The 22,052-nt window shown below is 38.4% G+C and overlaps 1 protein-coding gene across 1 annotated transcript in view; it reads left to right on the top strand.

Moving 5' to 3' along the window:
* Window positions 1–289: 289 nt before the first annotated feature.
* The window catches only part of FAT1 (FAT atypical cadherin 1), a gene marked incomplete at both ends in the record, with an annotated part of 99,953 nt that continues 78,190 nt past the window's right edge, over window positions 290–22,052 (top strand). Inside the window, one exon of the mRNA XM_084266957.1 lies at window positions 290–3,557. Within this exon, the coding sequence (XP_084123083.1) occupies window positions 290–3,557 (3,268 nt within the window). The remainder of the gene's footprint in view (window positions 3,558–22,052) is intronic.

Below are 22,052 nucleotides of genomic sequence, written 5' to 3'. Positions count from 1 at the left end.
TGCAATGGTAGTAATTACTAGGCTTTTGCTCTTAGGAATTCTTGGCATTTTTTAGGAATTTTAACTTACCAGCTTTTCTGTTATTGTAAACAGTGTTGAAACTTTCTGAAGAAAAAAAGGATATAAGCTAGATGTGTAACTTAGTTTTGGGGCTTTTTTGTGGGCTTTTGTTTTTTGGGGTTTTTTTAAGTGTGAATTCTACATCTCAGTGTTGTTTGAATAATACTTGAATGGTCATAAGTTTTAACACATCTCTCTTGTGTTTCAGGGTTTCTTTGTAATTGCTGCCATGGGAAGATACTTGACTATGCTGTTGCTGCTGATGCTGCTGGTGCAGCAGTTTGGAAACTGTGAAGGAAATCAAAAGCCACATCATGTTTCATCAATGCAATTTACAGAAGCACAGTATAATGCCACTGTGTATGAGAACTCTGCAGCCAAGACTTACGTTGGGCATCCAGTGAAAATGGGCATTTACATTACAAATCCATTGTGGGACCTAAGATACAAAATAGTTTCTGGTGACAATGAGAACTTGTTCAAAGCTGAAGAATATGTTCTTGGAAACTTTTGCTTCCTGAGGATAAGGACCAAGGGAGGAAACACAGCTATCCTTAACAGAGAGGTAAAAGACCATTACATGCTGACTGTTAAAGCAGTTGAGAAGAACACAAATGCTGAGACACGCACGAAGGTCAGGATACAGGTACTGGATACAAATGACTTGCGGCCTTTGTTTTCTCCAACATCTTACAGTGTTTCTTTGCCGGAAAACACAGCAATAAGGACCAGCATCGCAAGAGTCAGCGCAACAGATGCAGACATAGGAACAAATGGAGAGTTCTACTATAGCTTTAAAGAAAGAACAGATGTGTTTGCTATACATCCAACCAGTGGAGTGGTAGTTCTAACTGGTAGACTGGACTACTCGGAAACAAAGCGTTACGAGATGGAGATTCTTGCAGTGGACCGTGGACTGAAGCTGTATGGTAGCAGTGGCATAAGCAGCATGGCAAAGCTGACTGTTCATGTGGAGCAAGCAAATGAATATGCTCCTGTTATTACAGCTGTAACGCTGACTCCCTCAGAATCAGACAGAGATCCAACTTATGCAATTGTAACTGTAGAGGACAACGATCAAGGTCCAAATGGGGAAATAGCATCCTTAAATATTGTTGCAGGTGATCCACTTCAGCAGTTCAAGACAGTGAGGTCTGTTCCAGGAGGTAAAGAGTACAGAATAAAAGCCATTGGTCACATCGACTGGGAGAGTCACCCTTTTGGATACAACCTTACCCTTCAAGCTAAAGATAAAGGAGATCCCCCCCAGTTTTCTTCTGTAAAAGTTGTTCATGTGACATCACCACAATTTAAGTCTGGTCCTGTCAGATTTGAAAAAGAGATCTACAGAGCTGAAATAAGTGAATTTGCCCCTCCAAACACACCTGTGATAATGGTGAAAGCCCTGCCTAGTTACCCTCATGTAAAATATGTATTTAAAAATACACCGGGCAAAGTAAAATTTAATTTAAACACTCACACTGGTCTTATTACCACTTCAGAACCCATAAAAGCACAACATGCATCCCATTTTGAACTTGAAGTTGTGACAAGTGACAGAAGAGCTTCTGCAAAAGTGTTAATTAAGGTACTAGGCATGAACAGCAATCCTCCTGAATTTACTCAGACATCCTATAAAGTGTCATTTGATGAGAATGTGCCAATAGGTACAAGTGTCATGAGAGTAAGTGCAAAAGACCCTGATGAAGGGGAGAATGGTTATGTGACCTATAGCATTGCAAACCTAAATCCTTTGCCATTTGTGATTAACCATTTCAGTGGGATTATTAGTACCTCAGAAGACATGGATTATGAATTGATGCCAAGGGTTTACAATTTAAGGATTCGAGCTTCTGATTGGGGTATACCGTATCGTCGAGAAGTTGAAGTTCCTGTTACTATTACTTTAAATAACCTAAATGACAATATACCTCTGTTTGAGAAAATAAATTGTGAGGGAACAATCCCCAGGGATCTTGGTGTTGGAGAACAAATAACAACAGTATCTGCTATTGATGCTGATGAGCTCCAGTTAGTGAGATACCATATTGAATCTGGAAACGAACTGGATTTATTTAGTCTGAATCCAAATTCTGGTGTACTTTCACTCAAGCAGTCACTATTAGATGGCCTGGGTGCTAAAATGTCTTTTCACAGTTTGAAAATTACAGCTACAGATGGAGAAAACTTTGCAAAACCACTGTATATCAACATAACTGTAGCTACTAGTCGCAAACCGGTTAGCTTGCAATGCGAAGAAACTGGTGTTGCCAAAATGCTTGCAGAGAAACTCTTACAAGCAAATAAATTGCACAGCCGTGGAGAAGTTGAGGATGTTTTCCTTGACACTCACTCTGTGAATCTGCATGCACCTCAATTTAGAAGTACTCTCCCCAGTAGCATTGAAATAAGAGAAGACCAACCCGTAGGCTCCAGCGTAATATCCATGAACGCTACTGATCTCGATACTGGCTTCAATGGAAAGCTGGTGTATGTTATTTCTGGAGGTAATGAAGACAGTAGTTTCATTGTTGATATGGAAAGAGGAGTCCTGAAAATTTTATCTCCCCTTGACCGAGAAGTAAAGGATAAATATACTCTAAATATTACTGTCTATGATCTTGGAGTACCACAGAAGTCTGCGTGGCGTCTTTTAGACTTAAAGATTTTGGATGCTAATGATAACCCACCAGAGTTCCTGCAAGACAGCTATTTTGTTGAAGTGAGTGAAAACAAAGAGGCAAACAGTGAAATAATTCAAATTGAAGCTACTGATAAAGATTTGGGCGCTAACGGAGAAGTGAAATACTCTCTTCTAACAGATACAGACAAGTTTACTATTGATGCTGTGACGGGAGTTGTGAAAGTTGTAGGTGTTCTGGATCGTGAAGAGCAGCACGTCTATTTATTGAAAATAGAGGCTAGGGACCAGCCTACTGAAGAGCCTCAGTTGTTTTCAACGGTTATTTTGAAAGTGTCTGTAGAAGATGTTAATGACAATCCTCCTAAGTTTATTCCTTCTAATTACCATGTGAAAATTAGAGAAGATCTTCCAGAAGGAACTATTATTACCTGGCTAGAAGCCTATGATCCTGATTTAGGCCAGTCAAGTCAGGTACGATACAGTCTTCTGGACAGTGGAGATGGCACCTTTGATGTTGACAAGCTAAGTGGAGCAGTACGCCTTGTACAAAGACTGGATTATGAAAAGAAACAACTGTATAACTTGACTGTGAGGGCCAAGGACAAAGGAAAACCCGTTTCATTGTCCTCTACGTGTTACGTTGAGGTTGAGATAGTTGATGTGAATGAAAACTTGCATGCTCCACGGTTCTCTGTATTTGCAGATAAAGGCTTTATAAAAGAAGATGCTCCTGTTGGCTCATCAGTAATGACAGTGTCTGCTTATGATGAAGATGCAGGGCGAGATGGGGAGGTTAGATACTCCATCAGAGATGGATCTGGTATGGGAGTCTTCCGAATAGATGAAGAAAAAGGTAAGGTGGCTTTCTGTTATTTTTACATCATAAATAAAATCACGTGCCTGCAAAGAGATAAGAGAAGCAGCATTGTTGCCATAGATGTTCTTGTTAGGGCAAAAAGTGAAATTATATGTATACCTTTAATACGTATTTTTCCTGTATTGTCCTTGCTTCTGTCAGTCCTACCTAAAGCCATTCTTAAAATCAATGCCACCAGGCAAAAAATAAAAATACCAACTGATGTAAAATAAAGGTCTGCTTCATATGAACACTGTTGTCTTGTGGACAGTGGGACTGTGAAGCTAAGGCAGTAAACCACTTTCTGTGGGGATTGTCAGGCTTTTTAATCTTAAGTGACATCTCTGTTGCTTCATTTACTGGGGGTATATATGGGTATGATATTGCTGTATGTGCTGGTTTTGGTAATCTTTCAGAGCTATTACAGGTGTGCTCATCTGTAAGTTAATAAGCAGTGCCTTCATGGAAAGGCTTCCATCAAAGAAAGCATAGGTGCAGACTTTAAAAAAAATCCAGCTCTCATAAACAAAACAGACTGACCTGTTGACTTACAACTGAGAATATTTCAGTGTCGTGTGTGCAGGAAAAATATAATTATGGTTTCAATAAATTCTAGTGCTGACTTCATGCTTTTTTTGGACATCTGCGTAGCTATCCATTCATTTATGTCTCTGATAAAAATAGAACACTGATACTATGCTGCTGAGTGCATTAAAATAAATTGAGGAGGAGTCTTGAGCGAGATTTGGTGGTGGGTAAATTAGGACATATGCAGTTGCCATGTTTATATTCTTGATTACAAACTTTGTTTAAGATATCAACCATATGTGATTCATCTAGTAGCCATCCTGTGTATACTGTATGCTTCCCACTGTTGTGAATGTCAGTAATACAGACTCATAAAGTCACTTTACTGTTCAGGTGAACAAGCTGTTATTGGCAGTATGGGGTGTTTTCCTATCTAAAGTCAGTTACTAAAAAAGCAACTCCAGAGCTTGAAATTAGCATTGCTTCTCTTAGCTTTGCTTTTAACAAGCACATAGTTAGGAATGTGGAACAGAATTTGTAAAAAAAAAATGGAAAAATTAGTACTTTCCAAGATTTAAGTAGTTTCACTTCTAGTTGTTTTTTGTATGTATGCAGGCTATCCATTTCTGTATCGTTGTGCCTTTTTTCTGTACTCACTTTTTAAAACATAAATACATTCAAGTTTACTGTGCATTATAGTAGTTAAACAGTCTAGTTGCCTGCAGATTGAGCCTGAGTTTGCCTGTTTGTTGTCCAAGCAATAGCTAACAGTTGTGAGAATGAAAGAGTGAAAAAGTATTTTTATTTTACACCATTATCTCTATGGGGACAGGTAAGTGTATTTTTGTGATGCTATTGTCTGCATTGCCTCTTTACTCCTTTGGCACAAGCCTATTTTGCTTTACTGAAGAGTTAGCATGACTTGTAAATTCCTTTTTATCTGCCAGGTTTACAAAATTGCGGAACTTGGGGTAAAACCAGCTTCTTTTTACTAATCTTGTCCAGGACAGTGGCTCTGTGTTTTCAAGGCAGGGGAGAGACAGTGACTAGATTTATACCAGCCATCAGAATTGTTACAGAAGGCCCTCTTTCTACTGCAGTATCTGAATATTTATCGTGTTTTTTTCAAAACAGTCTGTTCTTGATACAGGGAGCAGACTGATAATTAGCCAAGAAAGCCAAATTAAAGAATTTGGGAGAGAGGAGATCTGGAAAGCAACTTTCCTCTTTCAACTTGCTCAAGGGCTCTTCTGACTTTACCCTTGAGCTATGTATCTCTTCCTGCTGTCTTTGAAAGCATCATGCTATGCTTTAAATTCAAAGACAGGTAAAGTAGATTTAGGAAGCTAATTGTACTCAACACTTCACTCTTTGGTGGCTAAGAGGAATTCTTTAGTGCCTTGCTTTTTAGGAATCAAGGACAACAGTCATTTGCAGAAAGACAAGACAATTGATGAGGTTGATGGAAGCATCAAGTAGTTCCATGCATGGAATTCTTGCTGGCTTTCAGGTGATCTTTTCCATGTTGATGGGGGTTTTAATTTTGCATTTCCAAAAGTAGGAAGTTGTATTAGAGTTTGATATTTGTACACGTAATTCTGGAATTTTCACTAGAGAGTTTAATGTATCTTTGCAACTAGCTCTTGAGTACTTTTTTCTAAGTTTTACCTTTGGTTTAGATCAGCTGGTTTCCACAGGTTTTGTTTTCAGCAGTCCTGTCCAAACTGTCAGAAGTAAATGTCTTAATGGATAGCCCTAATACACCCACACTCCCCACCTCCATTGCTTTGATTACTTTGTTGCCTAATTGCCTGATACTTTTCAAGAAGAGACAGAAAAAAGTATGCTGGGGTGAATTCAGTAATTGGTCATATCTTAGCTTTCATATCAGTATTACTTAGTGTTAAAAAGTAATAACAATCAGGAAAGAAGGAAAGCAAGATGATCTAAGTCTGGAAAATTGCAGTAGTTTCTGTATCACCTTCCTTGTATCACTGTTTTTTGCAGTGTAAGAAATAGGGCACACAGTTAAAAGCTGAGCAGCCTAAAAGGTATTTTTCACATGAAGTATAATAAAGCTGTGAAACTCATTTCCCCAGGAAGTTATACAGATCGAAAGTATGACTAAAGAAAACAAATGGGACTAATGAGATTATTTTGAGGTTCGGCCTCATGCTGTCTCCAGCTTGTAAATTGTTAACTGAAAGCTAAGTGGGTATGGGAAGGAGATCAGAGATCATTGCTCAGTTTATAGTGATTCAGCAGTATAATAGTGCATTGTGACTCCTATTGAACAGAGATAGAATTAAAATTACATAATAAATGGAGACTCCAGGTGTATTACAACAGTATGAAGGGGAAAAATGTTAAGATTTCTGTGCAGTGAATTTATACAACAGAGTAATTTGTTTATGCTTTAGGTGTGTGTATTCAGGAGAAGTGCAATCCTAAGATAGCTTTTTATGCGTGAGCTAGACTGAAGTCTGCAAATTGAGATGATCAGCTGGCTATATAAATTGCCTACTAAAGCAGCTGTAAAATATTTTCCCAAAGAATCTGATAAGGAGTTGAGCAGATTGGGATATGTTAATAATAGAATGCATTGTATTGATACAGATCCCAGCGTGCCACAAAAAACCACACGCACCATCTAAATCCCGTTAGCACTGAGCAGTAAAAATGAGATAAATCATGCCAATACCACGCTGCTACTGCCATTTAGAAAAGCTCTAAGAAGTGACAGAAGCAAGTGGTGGAGGAGAACCTAAAGTAGAAGCTACATGGAACCAAGGCCATACTGAAGCCTCTTCCTTCCATGTCCCAGTCCTCATCCCAGAAGGCAAGCAGGGAAAAGAAGAATGTCTTCTACTTCTTGGTTGTCAAATATAAGGACACATTTTTTCCATTAAGTGGTTACACTCCTTTTTTTTTATTTGTTTACAAAAAGGGTAGATGAGGTAACTTAGGTATATGGTTTAGCATAGGGTGGGAGTGGTTGGACTTGATCTTAAAGGTCTTTTCCAACCTTGTGATTCTGTGATTCCTCAAAGGGGAAATGAAAGATGTAAGTTCTAGTATGTAAAAAAGTGTTAAGAGCCGTGAGTACTTCCAGTTGCATAGGTGAGCAAGGCCACTAAGTGTTGCCTACTGGGCTAGATGTAACACTGTCCTGGGAGCAGCAGCACATGGTGAGCAAGTTTCCACACTGATTTTCAGCTGTGAAAATTAAAACTGCTGCAAGTGTTGCTCAGTATCTGGCCTTCTCCAAGGGATTGTTGTCAAGTGGACTGCTCCTTTCATTGACATATCAGGGCTTCTAGCTTATGAGTGAGAGCTGGGTTTTTTTATCTTGTTTCAAGGTTGTTGTATTTTTGGTTTTCTTTCAAGTGCTGAAAATTTAGATAGCTGAGGGACCCAGTAGAGTTTGAGAGTGTAGATGCCCCAGGTTATTTAGCTGAAGAAAGGTCTTATTGCAGTGTTTTACAGAAGGTGGGAACCTATCCTGAAAGCTGATGCTCAGAAATGAAGGAAGAGTAATGAATTCTGTGGTGTCCAGTTGTGTCTAACCAGTTGTGCACTAGAGTGGTTGGATTTGCAGCCCTTGCACACCCAAATGGCAGGGTGTTACGTGTAAAGTTTCCCCTGATGACAGTTTGCTTTAACTATTTTAATAAGCCACAGTGGATTTTACACATTGTTATTGAAACTTCCTGGCTAGTTCAACTCACAAGGCTACCAGCAGTTGTTTTCTAAACTTCTGAAGCTGAGGATATTTCCCAGCACATACTTTACTTTTAAAATGGTGTTGAGGGTGATGTGGCAATCGGAACTTTATGCATGATAACCTTATTACTTGTCTTTAATCCAATAGTATTGTTGTTTGTTACCAGGAATCTTACTGTTCTTTCACTCTCCTGAGATTAAATTTAGTTATTGGGTGTTACAGAATACCAGTAATTCAGTTTGAATAACAACAAAGTTGAAGGTGATTAAACTAATTTGCTGACTTAAAAAGACGTATGACTGATCTTTATTAGAGCAAAGGTCTCTCTAGCCTGATATGTTGTCTCCAGTAGCAAAAGGAAGACCAAGAGCCTGGCAGATACCTGATACTTCCTTTTAATGCTTTTCCAGTCTCTTGTTTTCTATTCGGAGAGTTACTGAGTCAGATGTGGTTTGTACACATCAGCAGATTTTTTTTTGTCTAGTCTTCCCTTAAAGCCAGGTAATTTTCAAGTGTAACCTTGCTATGGTGATAAGCAAAGATTATTTGTTTTTTGTAAGGATTATTTGTTATTTGTAAAGAATGTTAAAGGAGCTTGTGTGTGTTTAAAAAAACAAAACCAAAAAACAAACAGGGACATGTGGAAGACAATTAATTTTGTTGCGCTATCTCTGTGTGCATAGAATGCCATCAATAAAGCTTAATGGCTATGAGACACTATTTTTAATATTCCCAGAACCATTTCCAGCTGGGAAGACAGTAATTCATTAAAGAGAATGAATGGGATTTTAACTATGTAAAGCAAAATACTGAATTATACTTTAAAAGGTAAAGAGCATCGCTAACACGTAATAAGCATGTTAACATTTCTTTGTAGTGTTCTCATAGTTCTATTAATTAAAATACAGCATATGATTAACACATACATAAGGGGTAGCTTCAGATTCTACTTCTTTGATGATACTTGGCTTTTGAGCTTTTAAAATCGTTTCACTGCTCACTGCTGTTGAGTTAGATTAAGTACTGTGATGATCAATAAAGCAGAACAGGTAAGTACTTACTGGATAGCTACTAAACCAAGTCAACTGGCCCACATCTATCCCAGCAACTCTCATACCTTTAGACAGGGTGGCCTTTGGGAATGCTGTCTGCTGCATTCCCACTCCTATCTGTACAGCCCTGGTTGGTGCACTTGGGAAGAGTGGTAGCGGCCACTGGCCAAGGGCAGTTTAGCAGTGTAGAAAATAAAGTGCCTAGAAACACTTTCTGTCTGTTCGTTACACTAACAACAGCCATAAGCCACGGGAAGGTAGGGGAGGCATTTTTAATCAAAACTGAGATTAGTATAATTTGGTGTTAATTGAAGTTAAGCAGCCTTATGAATACTGGACTTCATTCATGCTTTTTCAGTGAATGCTTCATGGTGAAGTTGCACTTTCTTTGTACTTTAGTTTGTTACTGCCTTTGTATGTCATGAATATAAATACCATAATATACAAGAACTTAGTTTGCCTCGGTTTAAATTAAAAAAACCCCAAACAAACAAGACCAGAAAGTTCCTAATAGCTTCCATTTTTCTACTCTATGTATTCCAAACTTGCTGCTGTCAGAGCCATATGGTGACTGTGTGCTGTGTATATTCCAAGTCCTTGTAGATCTGTCAGATAGGTTGTAAGTCACTGAAAACTGTTAACAGGAAAAAATGTTGAGCAAATCTTTGTGTAAGAAAACTGTTAAACATGAAATTAATAATTGTAATTGATTAGGTGATGTTGACAGTTAGGAAAGAATATTCCTGGTGGGTTTGATATGATAGGCTACGAGGAAGAGATGCTACAAGACTTAATCGAAGTTTGTTTACAGAAGTTGTGACATATCCTGCTTAGCTTCTGTCCACAGACACAGTCTCATTGGCACATAGGTCTTGGTATTAAAAATCCTTATGTGACTACTTTTTGATTAGTTAAAAATGAGGAGTAAAGGGAAGAAGACCCTCTCCTTGCAAAGCACAGTAGTTCTTCCCACTATTTTCAATGCAAGCTGGATTGGGAGATTTCTGTGAAATACTAAGCTTTTTGCACAGGGAATTTTTACTGTAGCTGCTTTGGGTACAGACAAGAGTGAAATTTAGAGCACAGACTAATCTCCCAAGTACCTGATTAGCTTTTCAGACAAGGTTTATTTTCACCCTACACTGAATTCTCTACTGCCTTGTTGCATTGTACTGAAGTTAATGATTTGCCCATATAGATACAGCAGCTAACTTTCTTCAGTGGCTGTGGTATAAATGTGCTAGAGTAAGAATTCTAAGGTTATTCTGATGTGGTTTGTTAAAAAAACAAAACCAAAAAAATCTCCCCCCCAACCCTACAAACAAAAAAACCTAACAAAGCCCCCAAACAAACCCCAATAACACACACCCCACACACAATGAGACTTCCCACAACTATTACTAGGTTCTGTAAACTCCAAGTTAGAGTTAGGTTCTTAAGCCTGTGAATGTTAATCTTATGAATGAGGGGCTGCATCAGCACTTCAGTTAGCAGTTAAGAGTGCTGAAGCCTGGTTCTAACATGTATGCTAGAGATCTGAATGAAATCCTACTCAGCAGAGGGTTCTTTGCCTTAATCAGAGGACTTTCTCAGATTAATCTTGGATTCTGGAATCAGCTGGTCATATGCCACACTGACATCTCAAACAGAATCCCAGGTCAAAACCTGAAATTCAAGCACAAACCACTAAACTCATTAATTCTTTGGAAAATAATACAAGGTTAAACATATTCTAGTTGTTTGAATAGTGTGTAATTGAAGGTCTTAAAGCTCTTTAAGTAACACTTTCTGAGTTTGAGGGCATTTTTGTGTGCATGTGTTTATCAGGATAAAAGCTTATATTGGGTTGTTGGGTGGGTGGGGTTTTTTTGAGATGTTGGAAATACATCTGCTAAATACTAGTTTCTCTCTTCTAAATAATAATAGCATATAGAGTTATTCTGGGAACAGGAAGTAGTTTAGGTCAGATGCAGAAATAATCGTTCCCTTGGCTTTCTCTGTGAGAAGAGTTTAATAAAATATAATACAGTACTAAAAAAAAAAAAAAGAGGGGCAAAGTGAATATTAACTTTGTAGTTAACTGCTCTGGAAAGACACTTAAATGCTGATTTTTAATTTTTTTTTTTCCTGCAAATTTACTTTGTGGTGTGCCTGGGTATTCCCTCCCTGTGGTATTGAAATGAAGAAAGAATACCAGCATGAAAACAACTTGAAGTGATGGACTGGGAGACTAGATCTACCCATTTCACCTTGCTCACTGCAGTCTTAGGAATCCTTTGCAAAAAAGTCCTTATCAAACTTTTCCAGAGCTCACCAGAAGAAGGTTTTTGTTGTAACAATAAATAATGAAGCCTCATAGAGTACTGTTCCCACCCAAACACAATAACCTGGTTTTTTTTAAAGCATTTATTCCACCTTTTGATGATTTCTCTCTATCAGAATTGTTAGTAATAGTCAAGCATGCAGTACTACATGGAGCAGAGCTGAAATCCTAACTTAGTCTTCAGGATGGGAGAGACTATGGTACTGAGGGAGCATGTTTATGGCTGTTGATGTAAAAACTTTTCGTGTGGACTGTTTTTAAAAAGGGGTATCATCTTATTTTCTGCTTTCTAGTTAATGATACTCAGTGGATTTGAGTGTATTCAGTATGATGTTGAAAACAAGAGTGGAGTTGACACAGAGGGAGACCTGTATGGTTTCATTCTGGTTTTACAGCATTTTTCTTCAGTGGCATTAAGCCAAACTTGGGCCATTGTGCAAGAAAATATTAGCTGTGTTTAAAAAAAATAAATAACTGTGCCTAAATTGAGTAATAATTTGAGTTTAAAAAACATTTGCTTAGAATTTCATGCAACTAAAATGTATTTTCCACCGATTTGTTATGGTTTTAAAAATGAGGCATTTGGCACATAGATTCTCTTTCATGAGACAGTACAAATAGCTGCAACAGCAGCTTGTGAAGAATAACTGTTGTATCTTTAGATCCCTTCTAGTATTAGGAGAAGTTTAAAAACTTTTTTTGAAGAAGTATGCACCCAGTTTGGCACACTCTGTGTCTGTTTAGAGAAATAAATCTAAAAGCCAGAGACCCACTGTCAATTAGACTGAAGACAGTGCTAAGTTTGTTAGTATTAAAGAACAACAAACACAACCCAACCAACCAATCCAGAAAGCTTTTTTACCTAGGAGATAACTGACTTTTGGGGGTGTGCTATGTTGCTGGTGCTGATGGCCTGGCTGACCAACCCATGAATTTTATCATGTGCACAGAAGTATTGAAGTTCAAAACAGGTTAACCTGTCAGGGACCCACTTGGTTGACCTGTGGGATGTTGCGGTTGCACTCCTGTTTCTTTTCAGGTGCATCAAACATGCCTGAGCTAAGCCTGGCATTCAGAGCTACTGGTGAGGTTGAGTTTTGCAGAGGTTAGGAGGCCTGGATTTGGACCAAGGCCCTGAGCAGCCTGGGGCTAGCTGTTTACCTTTCCTCCTTGGGATAGAAGGAAACCGCCATTTGCATTTGGGATGATGGCAACTGCGAAGTGCTATTAGGTTGTTAATGTAGCTTTTAGAACGTGGCTTTGGAAGAAGCTGAATTAGTTTTGGCAAACGTATTCATCTTGTGCTTTGCTGTTGGCAGGGGGATCTTCCAAAGTAGATTGAGAGTTTGTTCAGGGGTATCCTGCTGAGTAAAACATCACCTTAGGTGCCAAATAGAGATCCCATACAAAAGCTAGGGCTCCCCTCCTCTTCTGCACGGATGCGGAAAGTAAGGGATTGTTTTGTCCTGAAAGGTGTTGATTGGGTTACGACTCGGTCTGCTGAAAAAGGAGCTGCCTGGGGGCTGTGTCTCTGTAGGTGAACTGAGGCTGAGCCACATGAGGCCCCAAAGATTAGCAGCAATCGATTCAGGCAGCGAGTACATATTAAGGGGCTATTAACTTGTTTAGGCCTCTCTTTGACTTGAAAAGTACTTGTGAGCAGAGGAATAATAAAAGGGAACGGTTGCCAAAAGCTATGGAAGGTGCCTCCTGCCATATCACTGTTGGTACATCTGAGTTTGGGGATTTATTTCCTACTAAGCATCTGCTTAGCTTTTGAAGTACATATTAAGGTCAAAGGAGGGGAGCTTGAAATGATTTTGTAATGTTTATTCTTTTCTTTGAAGATTTTAAACTTTAATCATACAGCATTTGGACATATTTAAAAAAGGACAAACCTACATGAGTATTTGGCGAACTTCCACAACTTATAACATTCAGTAGTTGCAGCTTTAGATTTAAAAATACTTTGGGCCCTTCTGAAACTGTGGTTTGTGGGTCCGTTTTGCAGTCTGTGTATTATTCCTGGTTATCCGAACATGACCAAAAATGCATTTTCAATTCATGAGGCTCCATGTGGCTTGGTAAAATAAAATACTCTAGCATTCCAGTGCCATCATAGAGGGATTTTTGTGAAAATGAAAGTGTCCAAACAATCTAGCAACAGGGCTGCAGGACTTCAGAATTGAGGTTTCCCCGAACTCCTTGTGTTCTACGTAGGCTTCTTGTAGCTGCTTCTATTTAATTTGCAATTATTTGTGAATAAGGATAAATCAATACTTTCTTTTTCTTATAAAGAGTTTTGTAATTTTGATAGGCATCAGGGTGAAAGAGCAAACTGCTGAGCTAGTGTGTATAAATTGTCTTGACCTGCCAGTAGTGGTGAGCATTAATAGCTCCTTCAGCTCAGAGCTCTGCATCTGCGCAGACTTGTCAGCATGGTGTTGCTGAGACCAGAACTGAATTATCTGCCTATGTGAGAGGGAAGGTTACACACAGAAAATTAAATAGTTGCACTTTTTAGTCCCTAATGTACTCCTTAGAATAATCATCACTGGCATGGATTGCATCCAAAACCTGCATGCTGCCTGTCATTTTAAGGCCATTTTTGTTTTGCTGATGCAGAGCTGTGAAACAGCCTCTGTGCACTAAAATGTGAGAATTCCTGAGGTTTGGGTCAGTGGTTACTGAACACAGGGTGCTTATTCACATTTTATATGGGACTTAAGGGTTAAAAGATTGCTACAGAAAAAAAATCAAAACCTAAGAAATATATTTACAGACTGATTTTATTGTTACTGGCAAGTGAGCATTACAGAACTGCTCCAGTCCCGTGGGTAAAGATAGATAGATTTTGGTAACATAATGTGCTAAACATGAATACAGAATGAATGTATAATATGCTAAAAATTAATACAGCCTTCTTCTATGTGTTGCCTATAGTCCTGGTTGTGTTTATGCACAGAATAAGTTTGGTAGTTCAGCTTGAAAGGATTGTGGTGCAGAGAAGCTTATGATGGAATGTATGAATGGAATTATGTATGGGATCTTTAATGCTGGTACTTTGTCCACTCGGTTTTTCCAAAGCTGTGAGGGCAAAGTGCCCAGCTCTTTCATGGACAATACATTTCTATTGCACACATTTTTTTAATTATTTCTTTTTTAACATGCACCTTCCCTCCTACCCCCCACCACCTTTGCCTGTAGATTTACCATGACAGGGCATATCCTGTCTCTATGAAAATTAGAGATTGCTCTCTAATGATAAGGGTTTAATCTGCAACGAATCAGACATGTGGAAACTTCTGTCTGTGGAATTTTCTGTTTGATCTGAAAGGAATGCCCTTGCTGTGCCCTTCCTGTAATGAAAGCAAGGTAGAGTGAATCAAAGTGATTCTAGATAAGATTGGAATGTGTGCATTGGTTATGCCTCTGTTACATTTGGTGTTGCAGTTGTGGTTGTACATATGATTTTGCTATCCAAGCGATTAACAGCACAGTCCATCTTTTTAAAATATACCTCTTCCTTTCTGTTTTAGTTAAAAATGCTGGGGCATTTACAGATTAAATTGAGTGAATTACTTAAGTTTCAATATGGAAAATGTTGCTCACAAACCCAGATACTGTTAGCAAAATATTGAGTGTTGCTATGATAACACAACAGGTTTTTCTTGTTACTGTTACACTATTCACTAAATGTTCTGTCTTAAAGGTTTTTTGGTGTGCCATTGTGAGGAATGGATGATGGTTTCTCTCCCCTGTCTTTATTACACCAACAGTTAATGATTAACAAATGTCCAGCTGCCTGTGCAAGGAATGTTAATTACTTTGGGGAGAGAGGGAAAGGTGACTGTGCCTTTGCATAAAAAGTCTGGTATCGTAGCTCACTTTGAAGGTAGTTTGAATATTACAGTACTAATTTTAGCAGATTAATCAGAAATAGGAAAGTTACTTATGCCTCTTTCTTTGATGGCTGGATATGTATGTGCTTCTGCACTTGTGCTACTAACTAATACTACTTGGGTTGCTGGGTTTGTCCAGACCATTTTAAAGTAAGAAGTGTGTAAGAAGAGAAGACAACTTAAGTGGATTACTTCAGGTATGGATATAGATAAAATGTGGATTAAAAAATAAACCAAAAAGGACACAAGAAAATAAAGCAGTTCATAGTGGAGACTTATTTCTCATCATTCTTAATCAGCTTTTTGAGCAGGGACTTGTGTGGTAGGTCAGTACAAAAGGCCAGAGATCAAGAACTGTGATGGCAAGTATTTAAAAAAATAAAAATCAAAAAATAGAACTTGCACTTTTCAGTTAACTTTTTGCTTGCTTAAAACTGCTAATGCTGAATGATGAAGTTCTGGACTGACTTGAATCTTTCCAAATAAAGATAATGTAGGGGAGAAGAGTATGAGAAGGGTCAAAAACTGTTCGTGAAAGAGGAGCTGCCAAGTTGTCATCTATTCACATGACACATCAGTTTTGATGCAGATTGTTTAATAAGAAACTAAGGGAGTGGTGATTACAGTGCAAAGAAGATTACTATGGATTATGTGGATTGAATGGGGAGAGAATATTGATCCAGTGTGTGATGATAGGACGAGATAAAGTAAGAACTCCATGCTATGCTGTGCCTCTAATTCCAGGTGTGATCAAAAAAAAAAAATCCTTTGGAAATTGGGTTGATCAGTGTAGAACAGTTGGAAACAGAGATCTGAGAAGGTCACTTGGTATAAATCCATCTCTAGGCACTCCAGAGTCTGTGAATTTCTTAAGAAAAAAAAAACAAACCACTGAAGTGGTTCAGGAGCCAAATGCATTTTGTGTCTGAATGCTCTGTGTGTTGGTTACCCCTAATATCTTTGAGTGCTTTTATTTACTTGGAGTGTACTAGTGAAGATGATCTACTTTTATCGTGGTTCTGTGACAAACTTCTTGTTTGGTGGAGAGTTATTCACATCCCTCATTGTCTTTGGTCTTACTAAAACTGCAGTTACCTTTAGTGCAAAACCTTTATGTGGGGAGTAATAAAGAGGTTTCCAGTGCAGATTCTGACAAAGAAGCTCTGTGGTCTGTTTAGACAAGTGCTTGGAGATTCTACTATTAAGCAATAAATACACAGTGAATTGGATGTATAGTTGTTTCTTTTTTAAAAAGAAAACCTGTTAACTTGCATTAATTTCTGCTATTTCTAATATTATTTTTTTCTTCAGTAAAATGCTGATTAAAGCTGTGCAGGCAGTTGTCCATTATTTATGTGAATAAGACTGAACCCATCTACCAACAAGCATCCAAACGACCTACAAATAAATATGCTTGACATCTAATAAGTAATTTCTAGTTCTTTAGCTGTACATCTCCGTTTTAGATTTTAAGTATTGATTCCAGTGTGCATTTGCTTACAAAGTTCTTTGCCTTGGTAAGTCTCCTGTCCTGAAGTTTTTACTCAGACACAAACAAGTTCAGAAACTTTTCTCTGTATGGCCCTTTGTCTATTTTGATTTGTCTGCAAAGGGAAATAATTAAAATATTTTAACAAGTACTGGTCTGTGTGGAATCCCTTCTGTATACACAAGGAGAAATGAAGTCTGAATAAATAAATTTGATACTTCATCGGTTAATAAATCCCACTGTCAGAACAAGGATGCAAATGTCTTTTGTTGCCACTGGATCCCAGATGCTTTAATCTCATGACTTCATTGATTTGCTCTGTTCCAGTACTTGCATGCATGTGGGTACACTGACTCTTCTTTGCACACCTAAACCTACTTGGGAGCAGCACTTCTCTTGACAGTAATTGAGTGTCGTTGTGCATATAGCTACCTGGTGGAGTAACATGAACAGCAGTAACAGCCTCATTTCCAGTATTCTTCAACATGCTACTTGTCTCTGATAAGCATCGGTATCTTTTCTTGCTCAGAGCTGGTCTGGGAGCTGTCAGTGTGAAGCAGGACTTTCTGCAGCTGCAAATAGTCTGGAGACTGAAAGCTTGAAGCTAAATTGCAGCAGCCTAGAAAACAAATCAGTATAAATAAACTGCACATGCCAAATGATAATTTTTTGTGTGTGAGTTAGTCATGAGCCAGTGTTTGTTGTGGAGCACAGCTGTAACCGTGTATTACTGAAGAGTAGGACTGCTCTCTTGAACTTCCTGGGCCTTCAAAATTAACTTCTGCTCATGTAAGGCAAAGTAGGCTGCAATTGTTCAAATTGCAACCAGAAAGAGAATCTGAGAGAAATGCTGTGAATGCAGGAAAGAACTTGTTGGGATGCATGGAACAATTTTCCTTTTTTAAGATGGTCATTGAACTTTGAGATTTGCAGATTAGAAAATTAATTTAGTTGTTGCAGAGCTGTCCAGGTATTTTAATAGTTTGCAGAGGTCTAAACAAGTAGATCCTTCTGGATCCACAAACCAGTTTCTGTACAATTAAATGTGTTGCTCTTGTGTGTAATTGGCTTCCCATGCGTCTCATTATTTTCCTTGTAGCCTCTTCTTCTGCCTAAGGGGGACCTAGGTTAATCTGTCAACTCCAGTTAGCTTTGAAATTCCAGGGGCCACTTGAACAGGAATTTCCCCTTCAGAGGCTTTCCATTTCCCAGTGAAATTACTAGTGTGGTAATATAACCACTTGCATTGTCAACAGTTCCTTCCTAGGAAGACCAGTGGTGAAATTAGAGGGATTTTTCAGGGAGAAGTGATAGCTCTTATGAAAGCATACACGTTTGTTGGTGTGAACGTAAGAAATCCTTACCAACTTTAAAAGACCATAGAAAATAACCCTTTGCACTTTCTATGCACATGCAAGTACGTGTACACGCTGCCCTTTGTTGTGTTTGTTCATAAGTAAAGAAGCAGTAGATTTGAAGAACCCTTTACTTGTTTCTGAATTGCCTTCATTTCTGTAGAAATTCTCTGTTGCTCATGGAAATCTAGTAAAAGAGTGGGATTTAAAAGTAACTTAATAGCGTAGCAATACTATCCCAAAGTATTTTTGCTTAAACGTAGTAATTCATTCTAATTTTATGATGCTGTGTAATTGTATTTCTTGGTACATATAAACCAGTTGTTTCTTTTATCTGAAGACAAAAATCTTTCCTGAATAAGGGGATGAATGACTGGAGCAGTGATTTGCCTCAGATCCAGCAAACCTTGCTCATGTAACACAGTAAGAGGAGCTGCTTTTGTGGGAACTGAGCCTCTGCATGCTTGGCCCAGAATCTGCTGGCAGATTGTTCCATTTTCACTAATGTTTTATAAACCTGCTGTAATGCCGATGTAGTAGTGTGGTCGTGTTTTTTTCAGCATGCTTTCTCTCAAATAATGAATGACTGCTCATGTTAACAGCAAAGCTTGCTTTACTTGCTCTCTCTTCAAAGAGTAGTAGATTGTATGTGGTTGTATTACAATAATTTTTCCTATTGGCATAGGAGTTAACATTTCATTTCCCTAATGTGTACTCATCAGGGGGTTTTTATGTCTCTCCATATCAAGCTTTAGCAACATGGTACTGTTCCTCTGTATAGCAATTATATTGCCTGTCCAAAAGCTTGACATACAAGCAGTCTAGCTGACAGAAATAAGCTGGAGCTATTAAAATAACCATAAATGAGGCTGACAATAGGAGCTGTCTGCCATTGTCCCAAAAGGTTTTCTGAACTGGAAGTAATCGGTTGAGTTCTAAGGCAGCCCCATCAGGGATCTTCTAATTGCAGAAATTCTCCTTTGCCACCCCCCAGCTTCCTGAAAGCAAGTTCACAATCTTTGTGGACCCTAGCAGATTTATTGCTTTTAGCCCTGGCTACCTAGTACTGAATCGTAATTTCTGGTTATAATCTAATTTCAGAACTTTTTTTTTTGTAATAAATGGTTTAAACACTGGTTTTGTTTTTTTTTCCCATTCATTTGACTTGTTCTTGTACAAATGTGCAGAAAACAATGTGGCAGGAACTGGAAGTCAAAATGTTAGTGAGTCCAATTATTTACAATTCTTTCTTTTGCCCTGTGTTTGGTTGTACTTCCCCCATTTAGGTAAGATGTGCAAAACCTTTTTCCTTGATGTTTTAGGATGCAGCCTGTGTTTGGTGCAGAACTTGAACTATGCATGTCTTTGCTTCTAGGCCTTCACACTGGCTTTAGATGTGATTTAAATGATAGCTGTTCTCAGCTAGTGAACATCCCTTATTTCTTCAACTTTCTGTATCTACTTTGTTTATAAGCTACATGTAGCAGAGATCAATAGATACCCTTTCTCTCCTTCCAGTTGAACACAATTCAAAGCATTGCCCTCTGTTCATAGTGCAGAAGTGATGTGTAAACTGTGTTTTAAGTTTTATGTCAAGATTTGGGGTTGACCATGTGCTGGTGCTGTCTGGGTTCCATTTTTTTGCCCCCCAAAAGTGTTTTAGTATGAATGTATTGGTAATCTCTCTGCATTTACAGAAATGAGTCTGCCAGGTTCAACTGGACTCTGGGGTCTGGTTGTTTCACCAGTTATTCTTTCTGTTGTTTCACTAGTATCATATGCAGAAGTGTTTCATTTCAAACACAGTAGGTTATTTAATGGAATTTGGGAGTTTTTGAAGACTTTTACCAGATTTACTTATGGTATTGGTAGGAAAAAAAAAAGGGATTTTGCTACATACCTCATTATGTCCAGACAGTTCAGTGCCATACATATCTGACATATAAAGCAGGTAATTTTACTGTGATTAAGGCTTTGCATTATTCAGTTTGGTTTATTTTCAGGTAAAATCTCAAATCTCTTCTGATGATGAGGATTCCTGGGCTCTGTGTGCTCTGGAGTCCCCATATACGCCTCAGTGATACTCTTCTGCTCCCCTTCCCAGAACTTGCAGTAACTATTCCCTGGAAAGAAAACAAGTAGTGGTGGACTTCTGACATGTTTGAAGGCCTTGCAGCTGTACAGTGAAATGGCATTTACCAGTTAAAGAACATTGGAAAATTCACTACAGTTCTATCAGCTTGCTGATACTGATGTTACTCCAAACTTTCTAAGCCTTGATTAGTTAGAAAATAAACAGTTTGTCCTTGAACCTGCAACAAGACTTGCATTTCTAAATATGTGACAAGCTGTGAGTTTTAGGCGAGATGTTTGTATTGATAACAGATGTTAGACAATATTATCAAAGGGCTTTTGGGGGCTGCATATGAAAATCTTAATTTTAACTTAATAGCCTGCAAACATAAGTTGTTGCAGAATTTTTCAAGGGCGGTTGTTGTTTTGTTCTGGGGGGGTTTTATTTGTTTTCTTTTTAAATTAAAGCACAGTTAAAAGGATGCTTATAAATGCTAAAGCCACCAAATAGTTCAAGAAATAAATCAGAATGTCTTAATTTAGGATTCAGCTTTACTCAGATGAAATAGAAGAGTCATTGATAAAGGTAATGAAACTATTTCAGACTAGACTGAATTATTAGTTATGCACATTCATATTCCTCAGGCATGTTTGCAAACAAGTAATCTGAATTCTTCATGAGTTATGCAAAACACAATATCGATGGTTTGTTGCTAGGTTACAGTCTTTCTAGCTGTGCCTAATTAATGCTCCTGGAGGAGACAGAAGAGCAGCGAACACCTCTTGCTCATGTGTGATTCAAAGGCAAACAGTAGCTGCTAAAACTTTCTGCTCTCCTTCAGGGCTGCAGCCAAGGATTATTTATATTCTGAAACAGTACAGTTTAGTCTGTGTGAGTCTTCAGATGCAAGAATTCTGATATTTGAATAGCTGGTGCTGTCAGTGATAAGCTTCGAATTGCTATGGAGTGGAAGAGCAAATCATGTTTCTCTGGGTGACTATTGCACTTTGTTCTGCAGAGGCATAAGCATGTAGTGGTTCCTCTTCAAAGTGCATATGTGATACAAGTAAGGAAGGCTAGAACTTTTCCAGGTCAGTTTATTTATCAAAAATATTGCTTCTCTTAAAAAAGGAGATTGTATATACTTTTTAAAAGTTCACACAGCCTGCCACAGGTCTTTAGTATTTCAAGCCTTAGAGTGCTGTGCCTCTCTTGGCATTCTGCCCTGTTTATAGAGTGGACGAGCTGACATTTCACTTCTGCAAAAGGAATCTCATTCCATTCCTTCTTTAGAAGGAGACTGTTTCAAGGAGTTCACAGGATGGAGGTTTTGGTCTTTTCAACTGACATTTTAAGTACTGAATAGTTCCTTGTCTCTGTGGCAGGACACGCTCGAAATCTTCTCGGTGCCTAAGATGGTTGCTGTAGAATAAAGATGGGTGTAATATCATGCTGTGTGTTTGTTTTGGTTTTACCAAGTGACTATTACTTGACTGATCAAATAATACTAAATTTTGTTGATATTAGCATTGGATGCTGTTGCAGAACTGTAGCCTTAAGGCTCAGCTGTCCTGCTGGTGCTGGGTAGAGGCCTCTGAGTTACAGTAGCACGGCAGCCACAGGGAAAGCAAGCTTTATTTATTTATTTATTTATTTATCTCCCTAGGGAGTTCATTCAATAGGTTACACTTCTCAAAACCTTCACTGTATAAAACTCTTGTGGCTGTAGTTGGCAGCTGCTACATCAAGGCGTTTCCCAAAGTCAGACTAGAGTGCTGGCCAGGAGTGACCAGTAGTGAGTTAAGATGTAGTTAACAGCAATACAGATAAATTGGATAAGGGATTTTGGGTTTTTTAAATGCTCTAAATATGGAAATGATCAGAGCTGTGACACTGGTCACAATTAGCAATAGAACCACAATTTGTACTGGGTACTACAGATGGTTATAGTACATGCCCATAGTGCACACCAGGCTGCTGTAGCCTCCCTTTGTGTGGATAGTGACATAACTATTAATAAATTTGCTCCTCTCCCCCGGCCCTGC

The sequence above is a fragment of the Gallinula chloropus genome (assembly GCF_964237585.1).
Source record: "Gallinula chloropus genome assembly, chromosome: 7".
Classification (NCBI taxonomy): Eukaryota; Metazoa; Chordata; class Aves; order Gruiformes; family Rallidae; genus Gallinula; species Gallinula chloropus.
The sequence above is the reverse complement of the archived record's forward strand: the minus strand, read 5'-3'. Positions and strand labels throughout refer to the sequence as shown.